General features: G+C 48.6%; 10 protein-coding genes across 10 annotated transcripts in view; 4 read left to right on the top strand and 6 right to left on the bottom strand.

Moving 5' to 3' along the window:
* Window positions 1-370: 370 nt before the first annotated feature.
* Window positions 371-3,465, bottom strand: Pmar_PMAR014623 (hypothetical protein; the record flags this gene model as incomplete). The annotated part of the gene is made up of 17 exons (XM_002771545.1): window positions 371-525; window positions 738-874; window positions 916-1,029; window positions 1,077-1,238; window positions 1,285-1,436; window positions 1,489-1,617; window positions 1,666-1,794; window positions 1,838-1,966; window positions 2,010-2,120; window positions 2,164-2,274; window positions 2,320-2,431; window positions 2,475-2,582; window positions 2,630-2,750; window positions 2,797-2,946; window positions 2,990-3,116; window positions 3,159-3,295; window positions 3,351-3,465. The coding sequence occupies 17 exons, from the start codon at window positions 3,463-3,465 to the stop codon at window positions 371-373; spliced, it is 2,199 nt and encodes a 732-aa protein (XP_002771591.1).
* Window positions 3,466-3,737: 272 nt separating this feature from the next.
* On the bottom strand, window positions 3,738-8,218 carry Pmar_PMAR014622 (ABC transporter, putative; the record flags this gene model as incomplete). Its single annotated transcript, XM_002771544.1, has 17 exons — window positions 3,738-3,950; window positions 4,001-4,132; window positions 4,175-4,291; window positions 4,343-4,389; window positions 4,442-4,636; window positions 4,690-4,788; window positions 4,916-5,359; window positions 5,403-6,138; window positions 6,191-6,310; window positions 6,452-6,589; window positions 6,635-7,006; window positions 7,058-7,216; window positions 7,266-7,425; window positions 7,472-7,608; window positions 7,664-7,770; window positions 7,816-7,977; window positions 8,027-8,218. 17 exons carry the CDS (start codon window positions 8,216-8,218, stop codon window positions 3,791-3,793), a joined length of 3,477 nt encoding a protein of 1,158 aa, XP_002771590.1. The 3' UTR covers window positions 3,738-3,790.
* A 230-nt stretch (window positions 8,219-8,448) lies between these two features.
* Window positions 8,449-8,598, top strand: Pmar_PMAR014621 (hypothetical protein; the record flags this gene model as incomplete). The annotated part of the gene is made up of 1 exon (XM_002771543.1): window positions 8,449-8,598. A coding segment is annotated over one exon (150 nt), but the record flags the coding sequence as incomplete, so codon positions are not given.
* Window positions 8,599-11,840: 3,242 nt separating this feature from the next.
* On the bottom strand, window positions 11,841-12,467 carry Pmar_PMAR014620 (D-Tyr-tRNatyr deacylase, putative; the record flags this gene model as incomplete). The annotated part of the gene is made up of 4 exons (XM_002771542.1): window positions 11,841-11,926; window positions 11,970-12,114; window positions 12,159-12,306; window positions 12,352-12,467. 4 exons carry the CDS (start codon window positions 12,465-12,467, stop codon window positions 11,841-11,843), a joined length of 495 nt encoding a protein of 164 aa, XP_002771588.1.
* A 210-nt stretch (window positions 12,468-12,677) lies between these two features.
* Window positions 12,678-13,078, bottom strand: Pmar_PMAR014619 (Nonhistone chromosomal protein, putative; the record flags this gene model as incomplete). The annotated part of the gene is made up of 3 exons (XM_002771541.1): window positions 12,678-12,785; window positions 12,831-12,939; window positions 12,981-13,078. 3 exons carry the CDS (start codon window positions 13,076-13,078, stop codon window positions 12,678-12,680), a joined length of 315 nt encoding a protein of 104 aa, XP_002771587.1.
* Window positions 13,079-13,301: 223 nt separating this feature from the next.
* Pmar_PMAR014618 (glycogen synthase kinase-3 alpha, putative) lies at window positions 13,302-15,503 on the top strand. Its single transcript, XM_002771540.1, has 7 exons — window positions 13,302-13,394; window positions 13,435-13,523; window positions 13,570-13,686; window positions 13,728-13,781; window positions 13,825-14,104; window positions 14,759-14,887; window positions 14,936-15,503. Exons 1-7 carry the CDS (start codon window positions 13,326-13,328, stop codon window positions 15,326-15,328), a joined length of 1,131 nt encoding a protein of 376 aa, XP_002771586.1. The 5' UTR covers window positions 13,302-13,325; the 3' UTR covers window positions 15,329-15,503.
* Window positions 15,504-16,133: 630 nt separating this feature from the next.
* Window positions 16,134-17,566, top strand: Pmar_PMAR014617 (hypothetical protein). The gene is made up of 10 exons (XM_002771539.1): window positions 16,134-16,214; window positions 16,262-16,372; window positions 16,423-16,476; window positions 16,523-16,586; window positions 16,631-16,760; window positions 16,812-16,919; window positions 16,962-17,156; window positions 17,205-17,300; window positions 17,350-17,456; window positions 17,502-17,566. The coding sequence occupies exons 1-10, from the start codon at window positions 16,154-16,156 to the stop codon at window positions 17,515-17,517; spliced, it is 942 nt and encodes a 313-aa protein (XP_002771585.1). The 5' UTR covers window positions 16,134-16,153; the 3' UTR covers window positions 17,518-17,566.
* Window positions 17,567-17,909: 343 nt separating this feature from the next.
* Window positions 17,910-18,617, bottom strand: Pmar_PMAR014616 (endoplasmic reticulum mannosyl-oligosaccharide 1,2-alpha-mannosidase, putative; the record flags this gene model as incomplete). Its single annotated transcript, XM_002771538.1, has 5 exons — window positions 17,910-18,080; window positions 18,122-18,204; window positions 18,247-18,317; window positions 18,371-18,445; window positions 18,493-18,617. 5 exons carry the CDS (start codon window positions 18,615-18,617, stop codon window positions 17,910-17,912), a joined length of 525 nt encoding a protein of 174 aa, XP_002771584.1.
* A 99-nt stretch (window positions 18,618-18,716) lies between these two features.
* On the top strand, window positions 18,717-18,967 carry Pmar_PMAR014615 (endoplasmic reticulum mannosyl-oligosaccharide 1,2-alpha-mannosidase, putative; the record flags this gene model as incomplete). The annotated part of the gene is made up of 2 exons (XM_002771537.1): window positions 18,717-18,841; window positions 18,889-18,967. 2 exons carry the CDS (start codon window positions 18,717-18,719, stop codon window positions 18,965-18,967), a joined length of 204 nt encoding a protein of 67 aa, XP_002771583.1.
* Window positions 18,968-19,052: 85 nt separating this feature from the next.
* The window catches only part of Pmar_PMAR014614 (hypothetical protein), a gene marked incomplete at both ends in the record, with an annotated part of 203 nt that continues 172 nt past the window's right edge, over window positions 19,053-19,083 (bottom strand). The window contains one exon of the mRNA XM_002771536.1: window positions 19,053-19,083. Within this exon, the coding sequence (XP_002771582.1) occupies window positions 19,053-19,083 (31 nt within the window).

The raw sequence follows: 19,083 nt of genomic DNA, 5'->3' as shown, positions 1-19,083 counted from the left end.
TTTTTCAAAATGGTGTTGATGTTGACTCCCCCAACAACTATAAAGATTCAACTTACCATCAACACAAAACATTGTGTAGATGACAACGTATATATATATATGTGCACATCTCCATGGAATACCACCTAGAATACTAACCAGGCTAAAGCCTTCACTTCTTTCTGCCACCAAAGCACAGCCAAGCACGCCAGTCGGTAGCCTTTGCTCGAACGTACTAATGGTAGAATGAGCTTGAGAGAATGAGCAAACTTACAGGTGCAGGCTGGTCATGTACAATTTGAACTTCTGTCGTTTTCACAATACCATGAGGCAACCAAGGGTCTCTGTCCTTCGGAAGGCATAAGTCCACGAGACCTCCATTGCTTGGTGGCTATAGAGTGAAAGCTAATCGTTGATGTCGGGGTGAGTAACGTACTGATATTCCACATTTCTTGGCCCTCTTCTCGGGAGGCAACTCGTTGAACTTGTGGAATATCTCCCTCATCACTTCGACACGCCCCTCCAGCTGCTCCAGAGACCATGTGCCTAACACGAGCCTTCGATCATTCCACTTCACCGTAAAGTGACAATACTGGAGTTTTACTCGTGATATTTTACGACTACTGCATGGCGCGAATATCGGGGTTTTCACACGCCACGTAAGACGGATGAAACTCCACTGTATGCCGAGGTCGCTTGGGAAATCACAAAAGTGAATAATGTATGCGGCATGAAGGATTCCTCGAACGTGAACTTACACACAGATTTGTAGTTCTTGGTGTCGGGTTTCTCCAACCTGGACATCCGAACATTGACGATATCAGCTGGATGGAAATCAGACTGTTGGCCCTCAGCCTGCACATGGTCAACGAATATCTCAATGGTGTACTTGTATCTGCAGTACACCTCACAACAGGTAGCTATAGTGGGCCTTACGGTCTAACAGGGAAGAGGTCTTCGGATATCGCATTGGCCTCGTCGACTAACGGCCACAGGTCCTTCAGAGCATACTCAACAACAGCCTTGTATTGCTTGCTAGCACTACCCCATCTGTGAGGAGGGAATACCACAACGTTGAGGCTTACCTCAAGACTTACCTTTCCTTGGCCTTAGCAAAGTAGAATTCAAGTTCGGCCGGGACCTGTCCTTCAACCTGAGCCATTGCCTGCTCGAATGTGAGGTCCTTATCCTCCTTATGGTTAGGGAGGTGCAGTCGAACCATAATGGCCTTGCCCAGAAGGATGTTGTCCATGTGGTGCCTACTTCCATCATCAGGGCCACCCTCCATCATCAACGATGTACTACAGCTTCTGCTTTTCCCCAGCCTTAAGTCGATGACCATTCAGCTGTACTGAGCCCTTCTCTGACAGCATCTGTATCCCTACCTTACCCTCCTCAGGACATACGAACTTGCACAGGGGCTCATCGTTGGGAATGCCCAGGCCTCTCACCACAACCTACCACACCTCACTACTGACCCTCCGCTCGTCCCCCCCCCGGGTAGCCTACTGCGCATTTATGCTTATGACTACCGACCAGGAACTCATGATGACCATGAAGGGACCAGGCCAGACTCCCACTGAGGAGAGGGTCCGAGGAAACATTGAGTAGGAAGGGGTGTTTCCTATCCACCACATCCTGCAAGAATAGCCATCACCAATACAACCACCGTTAGCCTCCATTCACCCCATGTTTGATTCCCTTTTGCTTGAGGTAAGCCTCCCTCTCCTTAGCCATCTGTTTGTTCTTCTTTAGCTGTTCATGGAAGTCTGTCTGCATCAGCGATATCTCCTGTTTGTTAGCCTCCAGCTCAGCCTGTTAACACTGATGAGCCTCGGAAAGCCCGTACCACTCATACCTTCAATTTCTTAATTTCCTCATTCTGTTCCTTCTCCTTTGCTATCCTGTCGGGGTCATCAACGCCCTTAGCAGCCAACTGTTTCTTCAGCGCCTCCATAGCATGTTTCATAGCATCCACAGTACCCGCCTATGACCAATACCTCAAAGCACTCAGCCTCATCAGGTCTTACCGCGGCCTGGTTCTGCACCGCTGAGGTTTGGACCTTCTTAACAGAAGTAGCGAAACGTAGAGTTGACACTGTCTCGAAGATTTCCGATGTTGATGGCGAGATTGCCGCGATCTGACCAAGTGGTGACACGTGTCACCTGTGTCCCCAGCCCTACCATGAAGGTCTTGCTATTGCCCGAGAGGGAGTCCCTCAAAAGGAAGGTAAGCTTGGAGTTACGGAAGGGTACATGTCCCTTGCCCTTGCCTTCAGACAGCCGGGCTATCACCTGTCACCACAATATGGAAGCCCACATGGGCCAGTGGTATTTTACTTGTGCTAGTGTTGATAAGGATTGGTTGATAGCAATACCCTCCTTAAGTCGACTGCCTTCTGACTGTGTCTTAGCCTGCCTCTCACTACCAGCCAAGTCCACTAGGTTGATCCTAAGGTGGGACCCTACAAAGACCTTAGGGGTCTACTGCCCACCTGGAGTGAAGGTCGCCACCGCCATCAGAGCACACGCGTTGAACCCTTAGAGTAAACACTGCATGCGAGCGAGAAGAGACCGCATTCATGTTAGTGGCTCCCACAGCCCTTACAAAGGACGAAGTGACGGAAGTGTGGTACTAATTCAACACTACCTCCGAGCGTTACCAAAGTCCAACAGGCCTTTAACGTCCTTCAAGGACTCCACAGCAGCCTCAACTGCCCCCGATATTATTACGCCCTGTCCCGCCTTGTCGTACACAGACAGGCCCTCTTCTATAGAAAAGGGAGTCACTACCGATCCCTAAGCACGCCCCCTCACCATTGCCATCATCATCACCAGCTGCCAGGAGGTCCCTCAACTTCTCGTTGTAGATTTCCAAATAGGATACCCACACGTGTGTCTGCGGGTACTTAGGATCGGCATGGCTAACTTTAGCAAATAGAGCATTGGTCAGCCTTGGTATCATCCCTACTACGACCATGCCCTCCTCAGACGGTACATCCAACCTCACCTGGATCTCCCGAGCCGCCCAACATGCTATAACTCTTCCCACTGCCTGTTTGCCCATAGGCGAACAGACACCCATTGTAGCCGTCCATGGCGTTGTCGAGGATGACCTTCCCTATATCATCATACAGCTGAAACTCGACTATATACACTCCACCAGTAGCAGCACTTACCGATGCGTTGGAAGCTGGTTTCGAGGAGGCGTTGTCAGTGCTGTCATAAGCGTAATCGTAGAAGAAGGTCTTGCCAGCTGCAGGGGCCCTTCCCGTCGCCTTATTGTTCTCCTTAGGAACTTCCCCAACGACTTGACCTAACCATAAGCCCCCCTCTGGGGTTTGGTGGTTGCCTCAGGAAAGGCGTCGTACATGCGTTCCCTTGGACAACTACTGCCTGAGTCGACCCTAGAGCCTTCTCACGCTCGTTAAAGGGCCGCATGCGAATGGCCACTCGGATGTTATCATCCTTTTTGGTTCCTCCCATTACGAAGAGCAAGAGGAGACGTGTTAGTCGCAGTAGGGCGGACTACCGCCATCTTGCTATTCTTGCATTTCCTCAACGCTCACAAACTCCAATTCCAAACGACACGGAAAAGGGCTACCCTAACTGTGAGTCACAGTTTTGAGCCTACTGCTCAGGCACCAAAATCTGAGCAGTAAGCTCAAACTGCTCCTGCCCTACCCCAGCCTCTCACTGGACTTAAACACAACTCCCTACTGTCCATCGGAGAAACAGACGTGAATATAATAGCAATGGATGGATACATTAGTAGCAGAGCAGTCAGTGGATATAAGAAAGCCGCATGAGCTTATCGCCTCCTACGCCCCTTCGACTTGCCCTTGCTGGGCTTATCATCAACAACCTCTTCGTGCTTGAACTCAACAACGGCAGCGGCCGAGTCCTCGTCATCATCAGATTCCTCCGTAGCAACCTTTCGACCTCCCCGACTATTGTTCTTCTTGGCGAATCTGAAGTAACAATGGTCGCGGTTCAATCCTGGGCCAACTGAGACCCTCACTGGGCAAGAAAAGGATCTTCATCGTCCTCTTCATCGTCCTCTTCATCGTCCTCTTCATCATCCGAATCAGACTCAGGAGGAGGTGGGGTAGGAGCTCGTCGGCCCTTCTTTTTCTTATTCTGCTTGGCGAACCTGTAAGCACACAATAGATGAATGAGAGGGTGGTGGCAGTACTGAGCAAGGAAGGCATCCTCATCATCATCATCATCACTATCCTCCTCACTATCCGAGGATTCAACATCAGCCTCAGCGGCGGCGGCGGCTTGCTGTCGAGCCTTACCCCCAGCAAACCTGAAAGAGGAATGGTAGGCCCAGCAGGAACTACCTCTCGATGCACCGTACATTGCTAAATCCAAGTCGCTGTCCTCCTCTTCCTCTTCTTCCTCCTCCTGAAAAGCCGTCACCATGAGTCGTAAGTGACAAGGTATTCCAGACACTTACCACAACAGCCTCCTCTTCCTTTTCCTTCCGTTTACTTTTCTTTTCTTTTTTCTCCTTCTTTTTCTTCCTTTTCTCCTCCTTATCATCACCCTCCTTGTCCTTTTTCGACTTCTTCTTCTCCTTCTTTTCCTTCTCATCCTTATGATGGTGATGATGATGACGATGATGCTTTTTCTCCTCAACCTCATCACTAGCCTACCATAACTCCCTCAAATCCTCCCAAAAACAACAACAACTACCCCTACTACCTCCTCACTAACAGACTCAACCTCCTTCGACCGGTTCTTCTCAGCCTTGCTCACGATTGGCTCGGAAGCTACTACAGCTTTAGTCGCCAACGCAGCCTCCTAAAAAAACAAATCTCTCCCTTTACCACACTTCTGAATGCAATTATTCCATCAAAATAATGACAGTCCAAGCCTAGTAAATTCGAATCGAAATCAACACCGCTCCGTCCTTATCACACTTCACTACCTCCTCCTTTTCCTTCTGCTCCTGCATCCTTTTCTTCTTAGACTCCTCCTTCCTCTTCTTGCGGGCCTCATCCATCATCGCAGCTATCCCCAGCTTTGCCTTCTTCCCGTTCTTAGGCCCCGTCAACTCCAGCTTAGCCGGCTGACTACTACCAGCAGCCGCCTCTGCCTCAGCCTTCTTCTGAGCCTCCGCGGCCACATGAGCGCTTTCCGCCCTCTTCCGGCCCAACCGTGCCGCATGCCTCTCCAGCTTAGACTTCCTATTCGCTTCCATCTGCTGTTCAACTCTCCTCTCGCGAGCCTCAACTTCAGCCAATACTCTATTTCGGTACTTGTCGAAATTCCCCCCGAATCGCCATACCGTACCATCAGAACAAATCCACATCTCGCAATCTAAACTCTTGATCAGCCTGGCATCATGGGAAACCACGACCACGCCCCCATCCTGAAAAACAACCAGTACCAACAACAACAACCTTCCCACGTACGTATTCCTCCAAGCTGTCAATGAGAGCCTCCACGGTCTCGATATCCAAATGGTTCGTAGGCTCATCGAGAATGAGAAGATGGGGCGCTCGCAGGCCCAGGAGGGCGAACGCTACACGAGCCTTCTGCCCACCAGACAGATTACCAATATGTTTCACGTGTGACTCAGACGGCAGGCCGTAACGACCCAAGATCTGCCGGGCCTTTTCGGGGGTCTTCACTGCTTCTGCACCAGGAAGGCCTCGTCCGACTTGCAGTATTTGCTCTACTGGAGTGAGCGCAAGGTCCAACTTTTCCTCAAAATGCTGGGAGAAGAGCTCCACCCTGAGGCCGTGGTTGGCCATGATCTCGCCCTCAGTAGGCTCCAGCTCAGAAGTGAGAAGTTTGAGGAAAGTGGACTTGCCCGAGCCGTTAGCACCAACTACTGCGATTCTCGAGGTGCAATCAACACCGAATTCGACATGGTTGAGGATGAACGGTGTCTTCCCAGAGTAGGAGAAGGAAACATCCCGAAGCCCCAGCCCCCCGAGACGATCATCTTGCCCCTGGCCCTTGAGGTTAAACTTAACCCTGTATTCGACCGGCTTTGTGATATGAGCGTTCTTCTTCAACAGAGCCTCGCGATCCGCCTTGCTCTTGCAGTTCTTCAACTGCCGTTGGAGCAAATCCCACTCCTTAGTTTGCTTAGCAAACTGCTGTTCGTGCATCCTTTGAAAATCAGTATAGCCTCCACGGTATCTACAGAGGATTCCACGTCCTACTAGAAGGGAGAGTTTGAGGTCCATCCTACTGTAACAACTTCTTATTCTCCACTGAGATGATATCAGTACAGACGCTGTCCAGGAAGTCTGCATCGTGACTCACAACGAGGACAGTGAAGGGATACTCTTCGGCTAAGTAGTGGTCCAACCTAAAATACGACAACGTAGGAAAATGCGCACATAGTCAACCACGCGTGTTGATGAAGGAATTCGCCGAATAAATTTTTCATTGATTTTTCCACCCATAGTCATGTGATGTAGCCAAGCACACTAGCCGCAAGGGAACTCACCACAAGACCGCGTCCAGATCCAAATGGTTGGTAGGTTCATCCAACATCAGCAGCTTAGGTTGCATGAACAATGCCCTAGCTAGTGATACTCGCATACGCCAACCTCCCGAAAACTGCCGTACTGGCTTCTCCTGGTCTCTGAAGACCACACAGTGCACACACCCACGACTTCGATGCTATTACTCCGGGGTGAATCCAAGACCAGCCAGGATCTTCCTAACCTTAGCCTCCTGCTTATCAGCCTCCCGAGCAGAGAGGTCCTTAATGATCTCCTCGAGCTGATCCTGTAGTTTGAGGATGTTCTCAGTATCAGCGGCCTTAGCCTCGTCATCAGCCGCCTCGTCCAACTGCTTCATTATATCCTCCTCCGCTTTCATCAACTTCACTGTAGTAGCATCAGCACTAAGGACCTCGTCAATGACCTTTGAGTCTGTAGCATGAGCCTCTTGTTCGACCAGGAACACATCCCACGATTCCGACACCGGTATGGCCCCGTGCTGGATATGCCTCAACAACGTGGTCTTACCATAACCATTAGGGCCAAGCAGACCATATCTGACAACAATAAATACATACCGCACCTCGATGAATTTCCGCCGCCCTCACCTGTGGCCCTGCACTATCCTAAAGCTAGCGTCCACGAACAACTGTTGCCGCGGTGCGGAGATGTTCAGGCCTTCTACTGTAAGTGCATTATCGTCGCATTTGATGCCTCCCTCTGGCACGGACATAGAATAGGCCTCTAGGCCGGTCGGGGGGACGTACCTGCATAAGGAAAATGGTCCTCTGAGGGTATCGCCAAGTTAAGGCCTACCCAGCTCTGATGTTCTCTACTCTCCTTTTCTCGTTGGCCTCCTGCTCAGCCACCAGCGTGGCAGTATCAGTGGCTTGCTTTTTGATTTGCGACAACAACAACTTCGTACACATAGTATGTGTGAAATCAGGGCGGACAAAGATGAGTCGGCCCGCAGTGCCTATCAATACCATCACCGACACAAGTCGACAGGAATGGTCTACTACCCAACCTGACGTCCACGTAGGGGAGCTCATCGTGGATGTCCTCTTGCTTGGGAACTTGGACATCAGCATAGTTCACGAGGCGAACGTGGCTGATGCTAGGGTCGCCAGTATAGGAGACCACATCATCGAAAGCGTACCTAGGGAGCGCACCATAGTAGCAATAATAGTAGTGGGAAGTGATCCAAACCTTACTCTCTGAATTTGAGCTTTTGAGGCTGCTCGCCCTCCTTAATCGGCAATACCTCATCAGTGACCGTAGCGGCTTCTTCCTCATCGGGATCATACACCAGCGTAATGATCTGCAGTTACGGTAAGCATAAACACTACCAACACCCGCGCTGTACCTGGGACGTCAGTCTGAGCCGAAGTGTGACACATTCTGTGGTCTGAGGACACTGGACAAAACCAAAGCCCAGGGTGGACCGGAAGTCGCCCATATTGGTGAATATACATTCAGAGCTCTTCCCGAAGACCCTTGTACCTCCAGTGGGCCTCACTTTACTCACCTGAGCATAGCAATGATTCTGCTTAGAGAAAGGGAAAGGATGGTATTACGAAAGTAGCATCCTTGCCGTCAATAACCTCAACCCGTTCACTAAGGGCCTGTATAACGTCCCTTCGGTTGAGCATGTTCCCAGCACCATCCATAACGAAGTCGTTGGGGAAAGCATCATCGTCCATCTCAGCGGCCCTTCTTTGGTCAGGGGTCAACTTAGCGGCTTTCTTTGCCTTGGCAGCCTTTCCCATGATGATAGCTGTCGAGTTGATGGACAAACTAATCCGGAACACATCCTCCCTCCTCCTACTGATAACGAAACACTCATGCGATGGTAAATGCTTTCCAAATGTTCACTCTAAGCTTACACTTGCCCAAAGGCTACTGAGGCGAGTTGATTTGAAAAATGCAAAACAAAACGCGCTTCGCTCCGCCTTCCGCGCAAGATCCATTCCAGCATCGCCGATCGATCGCCCTTTGAATGGACAGCCTTCTGTACTACTACGGTGGCGATGGTGCCACGTACTACTGCCCTAGCTGCACTGGAGCCACTGGGCTCACATGTCTCGGCCACAGGTCAACGTCCCCACGCAGGAGAGGGGCTGTGCAGAAGGAACACACCTTTGCTGAAGTAACAAAATCGTTACCATTCCTTTTCCACATCATACTGTCCTTAGGCCATGGCCATGTACGAGAGAGGAGTAGGACCAATGTCTACCAATACTCCTGGCTGTAGACGTGGGTACATGTCCTTCGCGACCTCCTCTCGGAAGGCCAAACCTACCATCACTGAGGCTGCCAGTGGACTTCGGTAAGTCCTTCCTTACAGTGAGCTCTCCAAAGGTCCCTTTAGTACGCATCGTCCTACCTTTTTCGATGACTGTCGATCCTGTAGCCCAGTAAAGCGTCCCTCTAGCCGGGCAACTACCAGCCCTTACGGTAAGGGCGGGTTGCATTCATCGTGTAGTCTCTATTGCCTTCAGCATCGACCCCAAGTAGAAGTGGCTCGAGGACCTCCTTTCGACCGAGGTAAGAGTGTCTTTGTCCGAATTAGGTTACCTTTCCATACGCAGTGGTGGCAACATGAAAATTCTGAGGAAATTTTCGGAATTCTCGTTGATTTCTGTACATTTCTACCCGAAGTCGTATGTGAACTCCCATAATTAGTGAAGAAACTCTCGAGCTGAGGAAAGCGAACACTTACTCCAGCACTGTTAATGCCAAGCTCAGGTCTGCCGCACCGGCCATTATCAACTCGCGTCGGCTTCGGGCCAGATCAGCATCGGGGCCGACCCATAGTAGGAGGAGTAGACGAGTGGAGCCTCCAGAGTCCGATGGCTTCCCTTGGTGGGCTACTGCCTTCCCTATTGATCCACACACGTGGGACGCTACGCCGAATTATGAAGAGCTGGAAAGGGCCAATGACTGGCCAGAGGCGGACCCGGGGATCGAACCCGGGTCGCCAGCTGAGAATGGTGAACCCGCCAGGAACCAAATGTTTTACAAACCATCCCGATTCAGAATCGTCACCATCGGAAATCCCAGTGCGCGATCCAAGTGCAGTAGAGGGAGAGCATTATCAGCGCTGTCCCTCACGCAACGAGATCACGCCTGAGGGAAGGTTTAACGAACTACATCGCTCACTGTTGAAGTCCCACTTGCGCTGTATCATATCAGGACTCTTGGACCATGTACTGGGCTGGTCCATGGCATGCTGGTGATAATATCCCCTCTATTAGGATCTTATCACTAACGCGGATCAAGTATCGTTGTTGCTCCTGTTGGAGCTGGAGGAAGATGCCTCTCGCCTGGCAGCAGTCGAGAGGGCTTATTCGGCTTACATTCATAATGAAGTAGGAATGATCGAATCGAAAAGGGCGTCACTTGATCGTCCTGTTCAGAGAGCTGACGAGTTTGCAGAGGCCCTTAGGCAAGTAGTATCGCTGATTTGACTTTGTGTGTGCATGCTTTACTGAGTACCGTAACTGTCTGTAGTTGACCAATGGTGAAGATGAACGCTCTCTATAGCCAATATTCATATCATGTTATTATTACCATCACCAGTACTCCTGGTCCTAGGCTTATCGCTATCGATAGGCCTCAAGCTGCCGGGTCCAGCCTTGAGGCGCATCATGGACTCTGAGGGCATCTCCGACAACGTAATCGACTGAGCCTTAGCTTTGTCAAGTGTTGCTATACCAGATCGGTGCTAATTTCATGGAAGTCGAACCACGACATGATGAATCGGCAGATTTTGAAGAGGAGGAAGATGATGATGATGATAGTGAGGACGAGGAAGCAGTGGTTGAGTTGCCTCTAGCGATGAGCATTCTGAGTACGGCTCTTTGGAGGCAATTCTTAACATGATTTGTATTATTAGACGTTGCCCGTCCAGCGCCCTCTCACAGCGACTGGGATAGGGGGAGAGTGTCAGGTAGCATGGAAGTATCAGTTCTGCCGAGGAGGGTAAGTTTCTGTCAGCCAACGAGTCCATGATGGATACTACTACTACAACAGCACCACCTGTAGGGACCGCCTCTCTGGTGCAGAGACAACAAAGTGAATCTCCACTAGTGCTAGACCGGTCGACCTGTAACTGGTCTCAGACTCCGCGCCAAGATCGTCGACATCTGATCCAGGGGAAACGCTGAAGTCAATAGTTGCATGGGTGAGTGAAAGTATCGTGGATGGATTGAGATCCATACGGCTTGTCAGTGCTCTAATATTTGGTTCATCTCCCTTGCTGCCATTAGTGCTTACTTCGCCTATGATAGAGTACACGACCAAGACAGACGGACTAAAGCCATTATAGCTCCGAATGAAGGCAGGCCCCCTCCCTTCCTCGTTGGGCGCATTGCCAGTGGCGTTCTCTATGTTCAGCCTGCTTCGTCTCTACCCCACCATTGCTGGTGTCGGTCGTGGACAATGATGAGCGGCCTCTTGAGACTATGAGTGATGTGTGCTGGATGAGCTCAAGGCCAACAGGCTTGATCGCCGAGGATTACAACGGGCCCACTTCGAAAGTTGTGGATGATTGTTTAAGAAGGGTAGGCTGTCACTGTGAATATCGAGAATTGGAAAAGGAGTGGTATCGAATAGTTTTTGTGAAGTCACCCGTATAGGAGTCACCGATTAACAAAGAAGTCGTGAATGTCAGTCTAGTTGGAAAGTAATTTGACTCCTTTTTTCCAGATGGAGCCGTCTACTTTCCCTGAACATCACCATGCCGCTGAACACTATCTATTGACACCTCGCTCTGAGAGATTCTCCGCATTCACAGCTGCTTGAGGACAGCTGCTCATCATGAGATGCTTATGGTCGTTGATGCAGGCACTGTTGTTGAGTTTAGCAGTCACCATAGGGGAGTCAGATTGATTGAACTGACTACCTCCGAATTCTATCCACATCTCTACCTCAAATTTGAGTGTTCCTCAAAGTGCCTGTTTGAAGTTACCATTTCCAATCACTTGGTGTTTTTCACACGAGGATTGTGGTGAAGTGAGACACGCGTTTTTCTAATTGACGTTTCCAGCTATAGGCTGAGTATGTGGCAGCCTTGGTGGATCAAGGGTGTATAAAGCCAGTATTATTTTTCCGATCGTTTTGACCATAAACTGTTCCAATTCGCATGCAGTATGATATCGGTAACACTCTACACTCATACCAACGTGTTGTTATCTTCTACTTAGAGCGCCACCCAACTTCAATGAGAATTTCTAATATTAATCTGCCAATTCACTGTGAACGTTCTTTCCTCGATGGAATGGATCTTTTCGACTACGAGCAGACGCAAGTCATAGGAAAATTGTAGCGAGAAACAGCAGTAACATCAGTATCAAGTGTAGCGATTATCGTTATGCACAGTGCTGCAGTCTACTTCTGCTTTTTGGGATCCTTGGGCATGTACTCGTCAGTATCGACTACCAGTGTGACTGGTCCGTCGTTGTTCAAGGAAACATCTAATTCAACATCAATGCAAGCAACCTAGTGACATGAACTCACCCATATTAGCACCAAAGATGCCAGTCTGTACAGCAGTGTCACCCTTAGAGTCACCATACTCAGCTCGACAGCGTCTAACGAACTCATCATACATCGGTTCGGCATCATTGGGGCCCATCGCTAGCCTGTAGTCGGGCTTGTTACCCTACAAGTGGCATTTAAAATGCCGTTACCATTGAGTATGCTGACCTTGCGTAAAAGTCCGAACAGTGTGAACTGTGATATAACGAGAAGTTGATAGTCCTTATCGGTCACTGAGGCCCTCCATGCAATTCCCTTATCGTCATCCCATAGACGGACCTTCATGCACTTACGCACGCAGTAGTCCAACTCCTCCCTGAGAAATACTCGTCATTAGTACATCACATAATGTGTCACTTACATGGTGTCACTTTCTTTGATGCCAACCAACAACACCAAACCTCTACCGATCTTACCAACGACGTTGTTCTCTACGGTAACGCTAGCTCGAGTGACTCGTTGTATGACGACTCTCATCACGACTACGTCAGAAAGGAAACTATCGGTGTCGTTGAAGACCGCCACTACTAAACTCAATCTCTAGTTCGACAGAAAAGACACGCAAGGCACGATTACACTCGTACCGTAAAAAGAATACATTCTACTCAACAGAGCAACTTGATATCAAATTTGAGTTCAGAAAAATACCAACACAATGATGACCACTTTTTTGCTCATAAAATCTTGCTACGAAGAAGACTCCTCTCGCGCTTCGAGTTCCTTCTTTTCTCTCTCGTATCGTTTCTTGTCGTCTTCGCTCAGTTTCACATAGTGAGCTTTCTCCTCATCCGAGAGCTGATCAAAAGGGCGTGCAAAATAGTGACACTAACTGGGTCTTACATTTTTCCATTTTTCACCTAATTTTTTGGCAATATCTCCCAACTGTCTATTCTCAAACCCAAACTCTAGTTTGACTTTCTCTCTGTTCTCCTGAGCGAACATAAAGTACCTAAATGAAAATCATCGCGATGTAACAGTTACGGTTTTTACGGTGTCAGAGCCCTCTTGACCTTGGGCTTCCCAGCGTCCTTCTTGGAGGTCTTCTTCCTCTCCTTACGCACCTTACTGACGTCCTTCTTAGGCGTCATCAACAACCACCTTCTGAGACAGTATCAGCGGACATCGTGGTAAACGGCATCGAATGGATACAGCGCAGGGCGAGCGAGATTTACACCAACCGTTGCGCACCTTCGGGAGTTTTCAATCGTCACTACTTCCGACATACATGATTAGTGACTATCAAGCCGAGTACAGTTTGTCACTAAATGGGCCTCTGTGATCTGTTGTTAGTTTCGGCGAGGCCCACTTCATAGGGCTTTGGTGAGTTACCATTACATGCCTGTACACAATCGGGATCAGCGGCGATCAACAACAACTACAGGAAGAGGAGGGTCCACGTACAAGGTAGTAGTATTACTATCGTCAATACCGGAACGCTGACCAGGCTCAACGAATAATTGGCTCGGGGGCCTTCGGGGTCGTCTATGAGGCTAAAGTACAGGAGACCGGGGAGACCGTCGCTATCAAAAAAGTGTAGGGACGCCTCGTGTAACCTCTCGGTGGTTACCATAATAATCAGATTCCAGGATAAAAGGTTCAAGAACAGGGAATTGCCAACCTTGAAAGATCTCAAGCATCCCAACGTTGTAGCGTTCAGGCATGCTTTTCACACTGCTGGAGAAACCCCGAATGATCTGTAGGTTGAAAAAGGCGTTGCTTACTATTGCGCCCGCTCAGGTACTTGAACCTTGTTACGGAATATGTCCCCGACAATCTGTATCAAGTGATGAAGTGAGAGTCCCTAAGTACGACTGTGTTAAACATTGGCTTATAGGTACTATACTAAAGTGAAGAGTTATATGCCTTCACAGTTGATCAAACTATATTCGTATCAAATACTGCGGGCTGTGGGATATGTTAATGCTAAAGGATATGCTCATCGCGATATAAAGCCGCAGAATATTCTGGTCGATCCGCGCACACATACTATAAAATTATGCGATTTTGGCTCGGCGAAGAAGCTCTCTATGGGAGAGGACAATGTGGCATATATCTGTAGTCGGTTTTACAGAGCGCCTGAGCTTATTTTCGGCTCAACGGGATATACGTCCAAAGTAGTAGTGGTAGTAGTAGAAGAAGTGGTAGGAATAGTGGTAGGAATAGTGGTAGTAGTAGTAGTAGTGGTGGTGGTATTAGTAGTAGTAGTAGCGGTAGTAGTGGTAGGAATAGTGGTAGTAGTAGTAGTAGTGGTGGTATTAGTAGTAGTAGCGGTAGTAGTGGTAGGAATAGTGGTAGTAGTAGTAGTAGTGGTGGTGGTATTAGTAGTAGTAGTAGCGGTAGTAGTGGTAGGAATAGTGGTAGTAGTAGTAGTAGCGGTAGTAGTGGTAGGAATAGTGGTAGTAGTAGTAGTAGTAGTAGTAGTAGTAGTAGTAGTAGTAGTAGTGGTGGTATTAGTAGTAGTAGCGGTAGTAGTGGTAGGAATAGTGGTAGTAGTAGTAGTAGTAGTAGTAGTAGTAGTAGTAGTAGTAGTAGTAGTAGTAGTAGTAGTAGTAGTAGTAGTAGTAGTAGTAGCGGTAGTAGTGGTAGGAATAGTGGTAGTAGTAGTAGTAGTAGTAGTAGTAGTAGCGGTAGTAGTGGTAGGAATAGTGGTAGTAGTAGTAGTAGTAGTAGTAGTAGTAGTAGTAGTAGTAGTAGTAGTAGCGGTAGTAGTGGTAGGAATAGTGGTAGTATTAGTAGTAATAGCCGCACGCAACGTTATTAACCTTCAGGTTGATATATGGTCGACGGGCTGTGTTATTGCGGAGATGTGTCTTGGGTACCCTATATTCTCAGGGGAAACCGGGGTCGACCAGTTAGTGGAGATAATCAAAGTCCTTGGTACGCCCACGGCGGAACAGGTGGGTCCTCAGGAAGTTCACATTGGTGTGGTATCATCATTAATCCAGGTTGCAGCTATGAATCCGAAATACAAGGATTTCAATCCCAATGCATTTCCCTGCATCAAGCCGAAGGGGTTGGGCGTTGTCTTGCGAGGACACCCACAGGCGGACCGAGGCTTTGAGGCGCTACTACGGGCACTATTAAGATTCGAACCAGAAACGCGGATGTCTCCTATTTTGGCGCTGTCATTGGAATATTTCGATCAACTGAGATTACATAAGGATCTTGGTAAGGAGATCGAGGAGGCTGGCGGACTACCAAGGGATCTCTTCAAATTCACCACGGAAGAGCTGGCTGAAGTTGGTGACCCTAGGCGGCTGGCGCCTCGTCGAGTTCACGCCCCACAAATTGCCCTTGAGGGCATTTCAAGTCGACCCGAATCCGAAGTCCAAGCTTAAACCCTAGTGTGTAGGCGTTTTCTCTACTATTCCTTCTACCTGAGAGCACTTAGTCTTGGATCGATTTTGTATAGTGTTGTTGTTGTTGTTGCCCTGATCATAATCATCCTCGTGGAGCTCCTCACGTCCACGAGGGCAGTCGAGTACAGAGTCACAAGATATATACAGTAAAACGCGCCTGCCGACCCTTTTTTTCACAACACACTGGGCAAGTTGCGTTTTAGGGGGGAGGGCAGTGTTTACAATTTTGCTCTTGTGAGAAGGACCGACATAGAGGTTATGGAATATCTAGTATCACTTCAGTGTCCTACTGTTTGTGAAAAAAGTGAAAGTCATTGAGGATTGAATTCAAATGCTAAGTACGGCTATGTCATGTTGTCAGAGAACCAGTGAGCGAGAGAAGGTGTTGTGCACGCAAACTCGGGCCTTCCCGAGACCGTCTGTGAGTCGCCTTCCTCCTGGTGGATTCACTGTTATTCATGCCACTGCTACTAGACAGTACCAGCGGCCTCAAGAGCTGTTAGGCTCACGCATGGGCGGGGGTTCTATCTACTCTACGACAGACTGATGCTGTCCGCCTTGAAGACCAGGATTGGGTTGAACTTGTGCTAGGTATTCGAAATCTCGTCACTTTGTAGTGTAGGCCCACCCGAGACTGTTAGTGCGGGTTTATGGTTAATCAGTTGTGTTTGCTCCGCTCATAACAGAAGTCTTTGTGATCATAACAGCTGTTGCTGAGTAAACATGCGTTGATTTCTGTGTCCCAGCGTTTGGGAGATGTGTGAGATAGCAGTGGTGTTTAATCAGTATCTTTGAAAATTGTCTATGGATAACTCCTCCCAGTCTGCCAAGACCAATGATTATGCTACACCGAGCTTGCCTTCAGGTAGAGGAAGCTGGTAGTAGTGGTGAATGCTCACTGTACCGCTTCAGACGACATAGATCCCTCCTGGCGAAACAAAGCAGTAGATGATGACCTTTCCCCTGCTTCGGTAACGTTCAGTGACTTTGACGGTGGCGCTGAGCTCGACGAACTCCCTGGATGTAAACTGAGTTGCCATTGGGAGTGTTATTTTCCTCATGGTCTTGTTTAGATAGTGTGGACCCTTTCAAGAGGGCCAATAATCATCCTAACGCCCCCAGGAGCAGTAGGTGTGTTTACGGTGTTCTTATGTCACTTTCTCGGTCCCTCAGTGATCACCGCAATATTTCAACTGTTGACTCCTTGTCGAAAACAGCGGAGTCTGGCTGATATAAGGTATAACGGAGCAGTGCCAACTATATGGTACGCATTCTGTTCAGGTTTAACATGATAGAGATAGTAATTCTTTACACTGCATGTGTAGTCGGCTTGGCAACTTTGACAGGCGCCTTGGTATTTTCTGATATCAGAGGCTGTGAGACAATGGCAGCGTTTGGAGGTCACTCGAAAGTACCTTTACAATTGATTCCACTGATGCCTTCAGTTTCTCTTTCTTTCTAGGTATTCCGGATAGGCATGGTTGTTGCTGCTCTTGGAATCGCTCCTGTGTGGGGATTCATAGCGGTCTACCTGTCTCAGCGGTCACCTCGTTCTCTCAGCAAACTCACTGTGAGGTGTTCACTTTTATGCAACTTTGACGACTTCTTTTAGATACGAGTGGCTCTGTGGTTGGGCCTCATCAGCGCTGTGAGCCTCCTGGGTGTTGCGGCTGTACCAGTGAACTACTGGAACGAGCTGCATACATTTTTCTCGCAACTATCCTTCCTGTGTGCTTCTGGTGCTTGTCTCCTCTTCTGTATTGCAGCCGCCCAAGTGGACTTACTCCCGAGGTCTGCTTTCATCGGAGTACGCCCTTTCCCCCGTTCCTCCACTACTGCTACTGTGACTGTTCAGTTACTCCTCTTGACTGGTGGCAGCGTGGTGCTATTGTTGAGCTATTTCATCACTAACGGTTACATGCCTGGAGTCTCCCTCAAGTGGCCGTTCTGTGTATGTCCCTTCACGGTCGTTTATCATTGTATGTTTCCTCTCTGGTCAGTTGTACACCAACGCGCAGTTCTTCACAGTTGCCATGTGTTTCGTCATCCCTATGTGCTTTGGACTATCAATCCACCGCGCTATTCACACAGTCGATTTCGCCCGAATGTGAGCAGTGCTTGGTATATGTTGATTACCCTTTTATTGTTTCAGGTACTACTACGACTGATATCAGGACGTGTTTATGCAAAGAGTTATCATTCACATTCACAACAACCCACTGTATCGATTATCCAGAATGTTATACGTGTTGAGTTCCTAGTGCTAAAGGGATGCGGAAATTCGTAAATATCATCAATACAAAAACTATTACAACCACATGGGCAATTACGAACATGTGTACGAAGAAAAGTCCGCACCTGTTACGCGAAGATGTATATTGTCACCACGAAGAAATGTTAAAGATCTTCGTTGAAAAATGGGAAAATATATTGCGACAACGTATCCAAATTAGTGAATGTGAAAGGCCAAAGGAAGATTCGTCAATCCTTACGTGGTCACAGGAAGTTGATTTTGAACTTTCGAATAACACAATACCAAATCGATGCAGTGAAGTGAACATCAGTGGTTGGCAATTTTAAGTGGATGGGCTTCTGTATTCAGAACATACTCATCCAGATTGAGGGCATGCCGTGGAGCTAACGTTAAGTAGAGGTACTTCAACGTCTCCGCGGTAAAGAAGGATTCCTGTTCATTCTTCTGTCGTGCTGGCACTTGGTTGATGTCGAAAACCTGATAACACTAGGCACAGGAAGGTGGTCCCAATGGCTCACCGCAGAATAGCCATACTGGGCCTTCGCATGCTTGTTGAGTGCAGTCATCATATCGTGAGCCCAGACCCTATACTTAGGATCACCTGAAAAATGCATTGAACTCACCGGACTGCTGCCTTCCCTACCAGTAAAATAGTGCATATAAAAGATACTCTCTATGGTTTCTGGTCTCAATATGTAGTGGGCATCTCGGGGACTATAGTACCTTTATAAAAGGGCTTACTAGAAAACACAGTTCCATTATGTCACATGTCATCTCCCTTGGGAGCATTCAGTCTGAACTCCGCTACTTCCGGTCCGAGCCCAGTCTTGGAGCGTGCGTACCTGAGTTGATGACCAACAATTCCTATAGCGCTAAACCTCAGGACTACATTTGATGACAGGTCTCGGTTATGTCATGGGCCCACTTCTCCCAGCGTGGATCGACACGATCCCGTGGTAGAGTGCGTGCACCAAGCATGAGGTTGCCGGGGACGAAGCACGTGAGGTGCTCCATGCGGTAGTTAGGCCTGTACCATGTGGCTACTACTAATGATAATACTATTATTATTAGTTACTAGGTGTAGTAGCCACATGGTACAGGCCTAACTACCGCATGGAGCACCTCACGTGCTTCGTCCCCGGCAACCTCATGCTTGGTGCACGCACTCTACCACGGGATCGTGTCGATCCACGCTGGGAGAAGTGGGCCCATGACATAACCGAGACCTGTCATCAAATGTAGTCCTGAGGTTTAGCGCTATAGGAATTGTTGGTCATCAACTCAGGTACGCACGCTCCAAGACTGGGCTCGGACCGGAAGTAGCGGAGTTCAGACTGAATGCTCCCAAGGGAGATGACATGTGACATAATGGAACTGTGTTGTCTAGTAAGCCCTTTTATAAAGGTACTATAGTCCCCGAGATGCTCACTACATATTGAGACCAGAAACCATAGAGAGTATCTTTTATATGCACTATTTT

This window comes from Perkinsus marinus (assembly GCF_000006405.1).
Source record: "Perkinsus marinus ATCC 50983 genomic scaffold scf_1104296962766, whole genome shotgun sequence".
Taxonomy (NCBI): domain Eukaryota; phylum Perkinsozoa; order Perkinsida; family Perkinsidae; genus Perkinsus; species Perkinsus marinus.
Note: the sequence above shows the minus strand (reverse complement) of the source record. Positions and strands in the feature narration are given on the sequence as shown.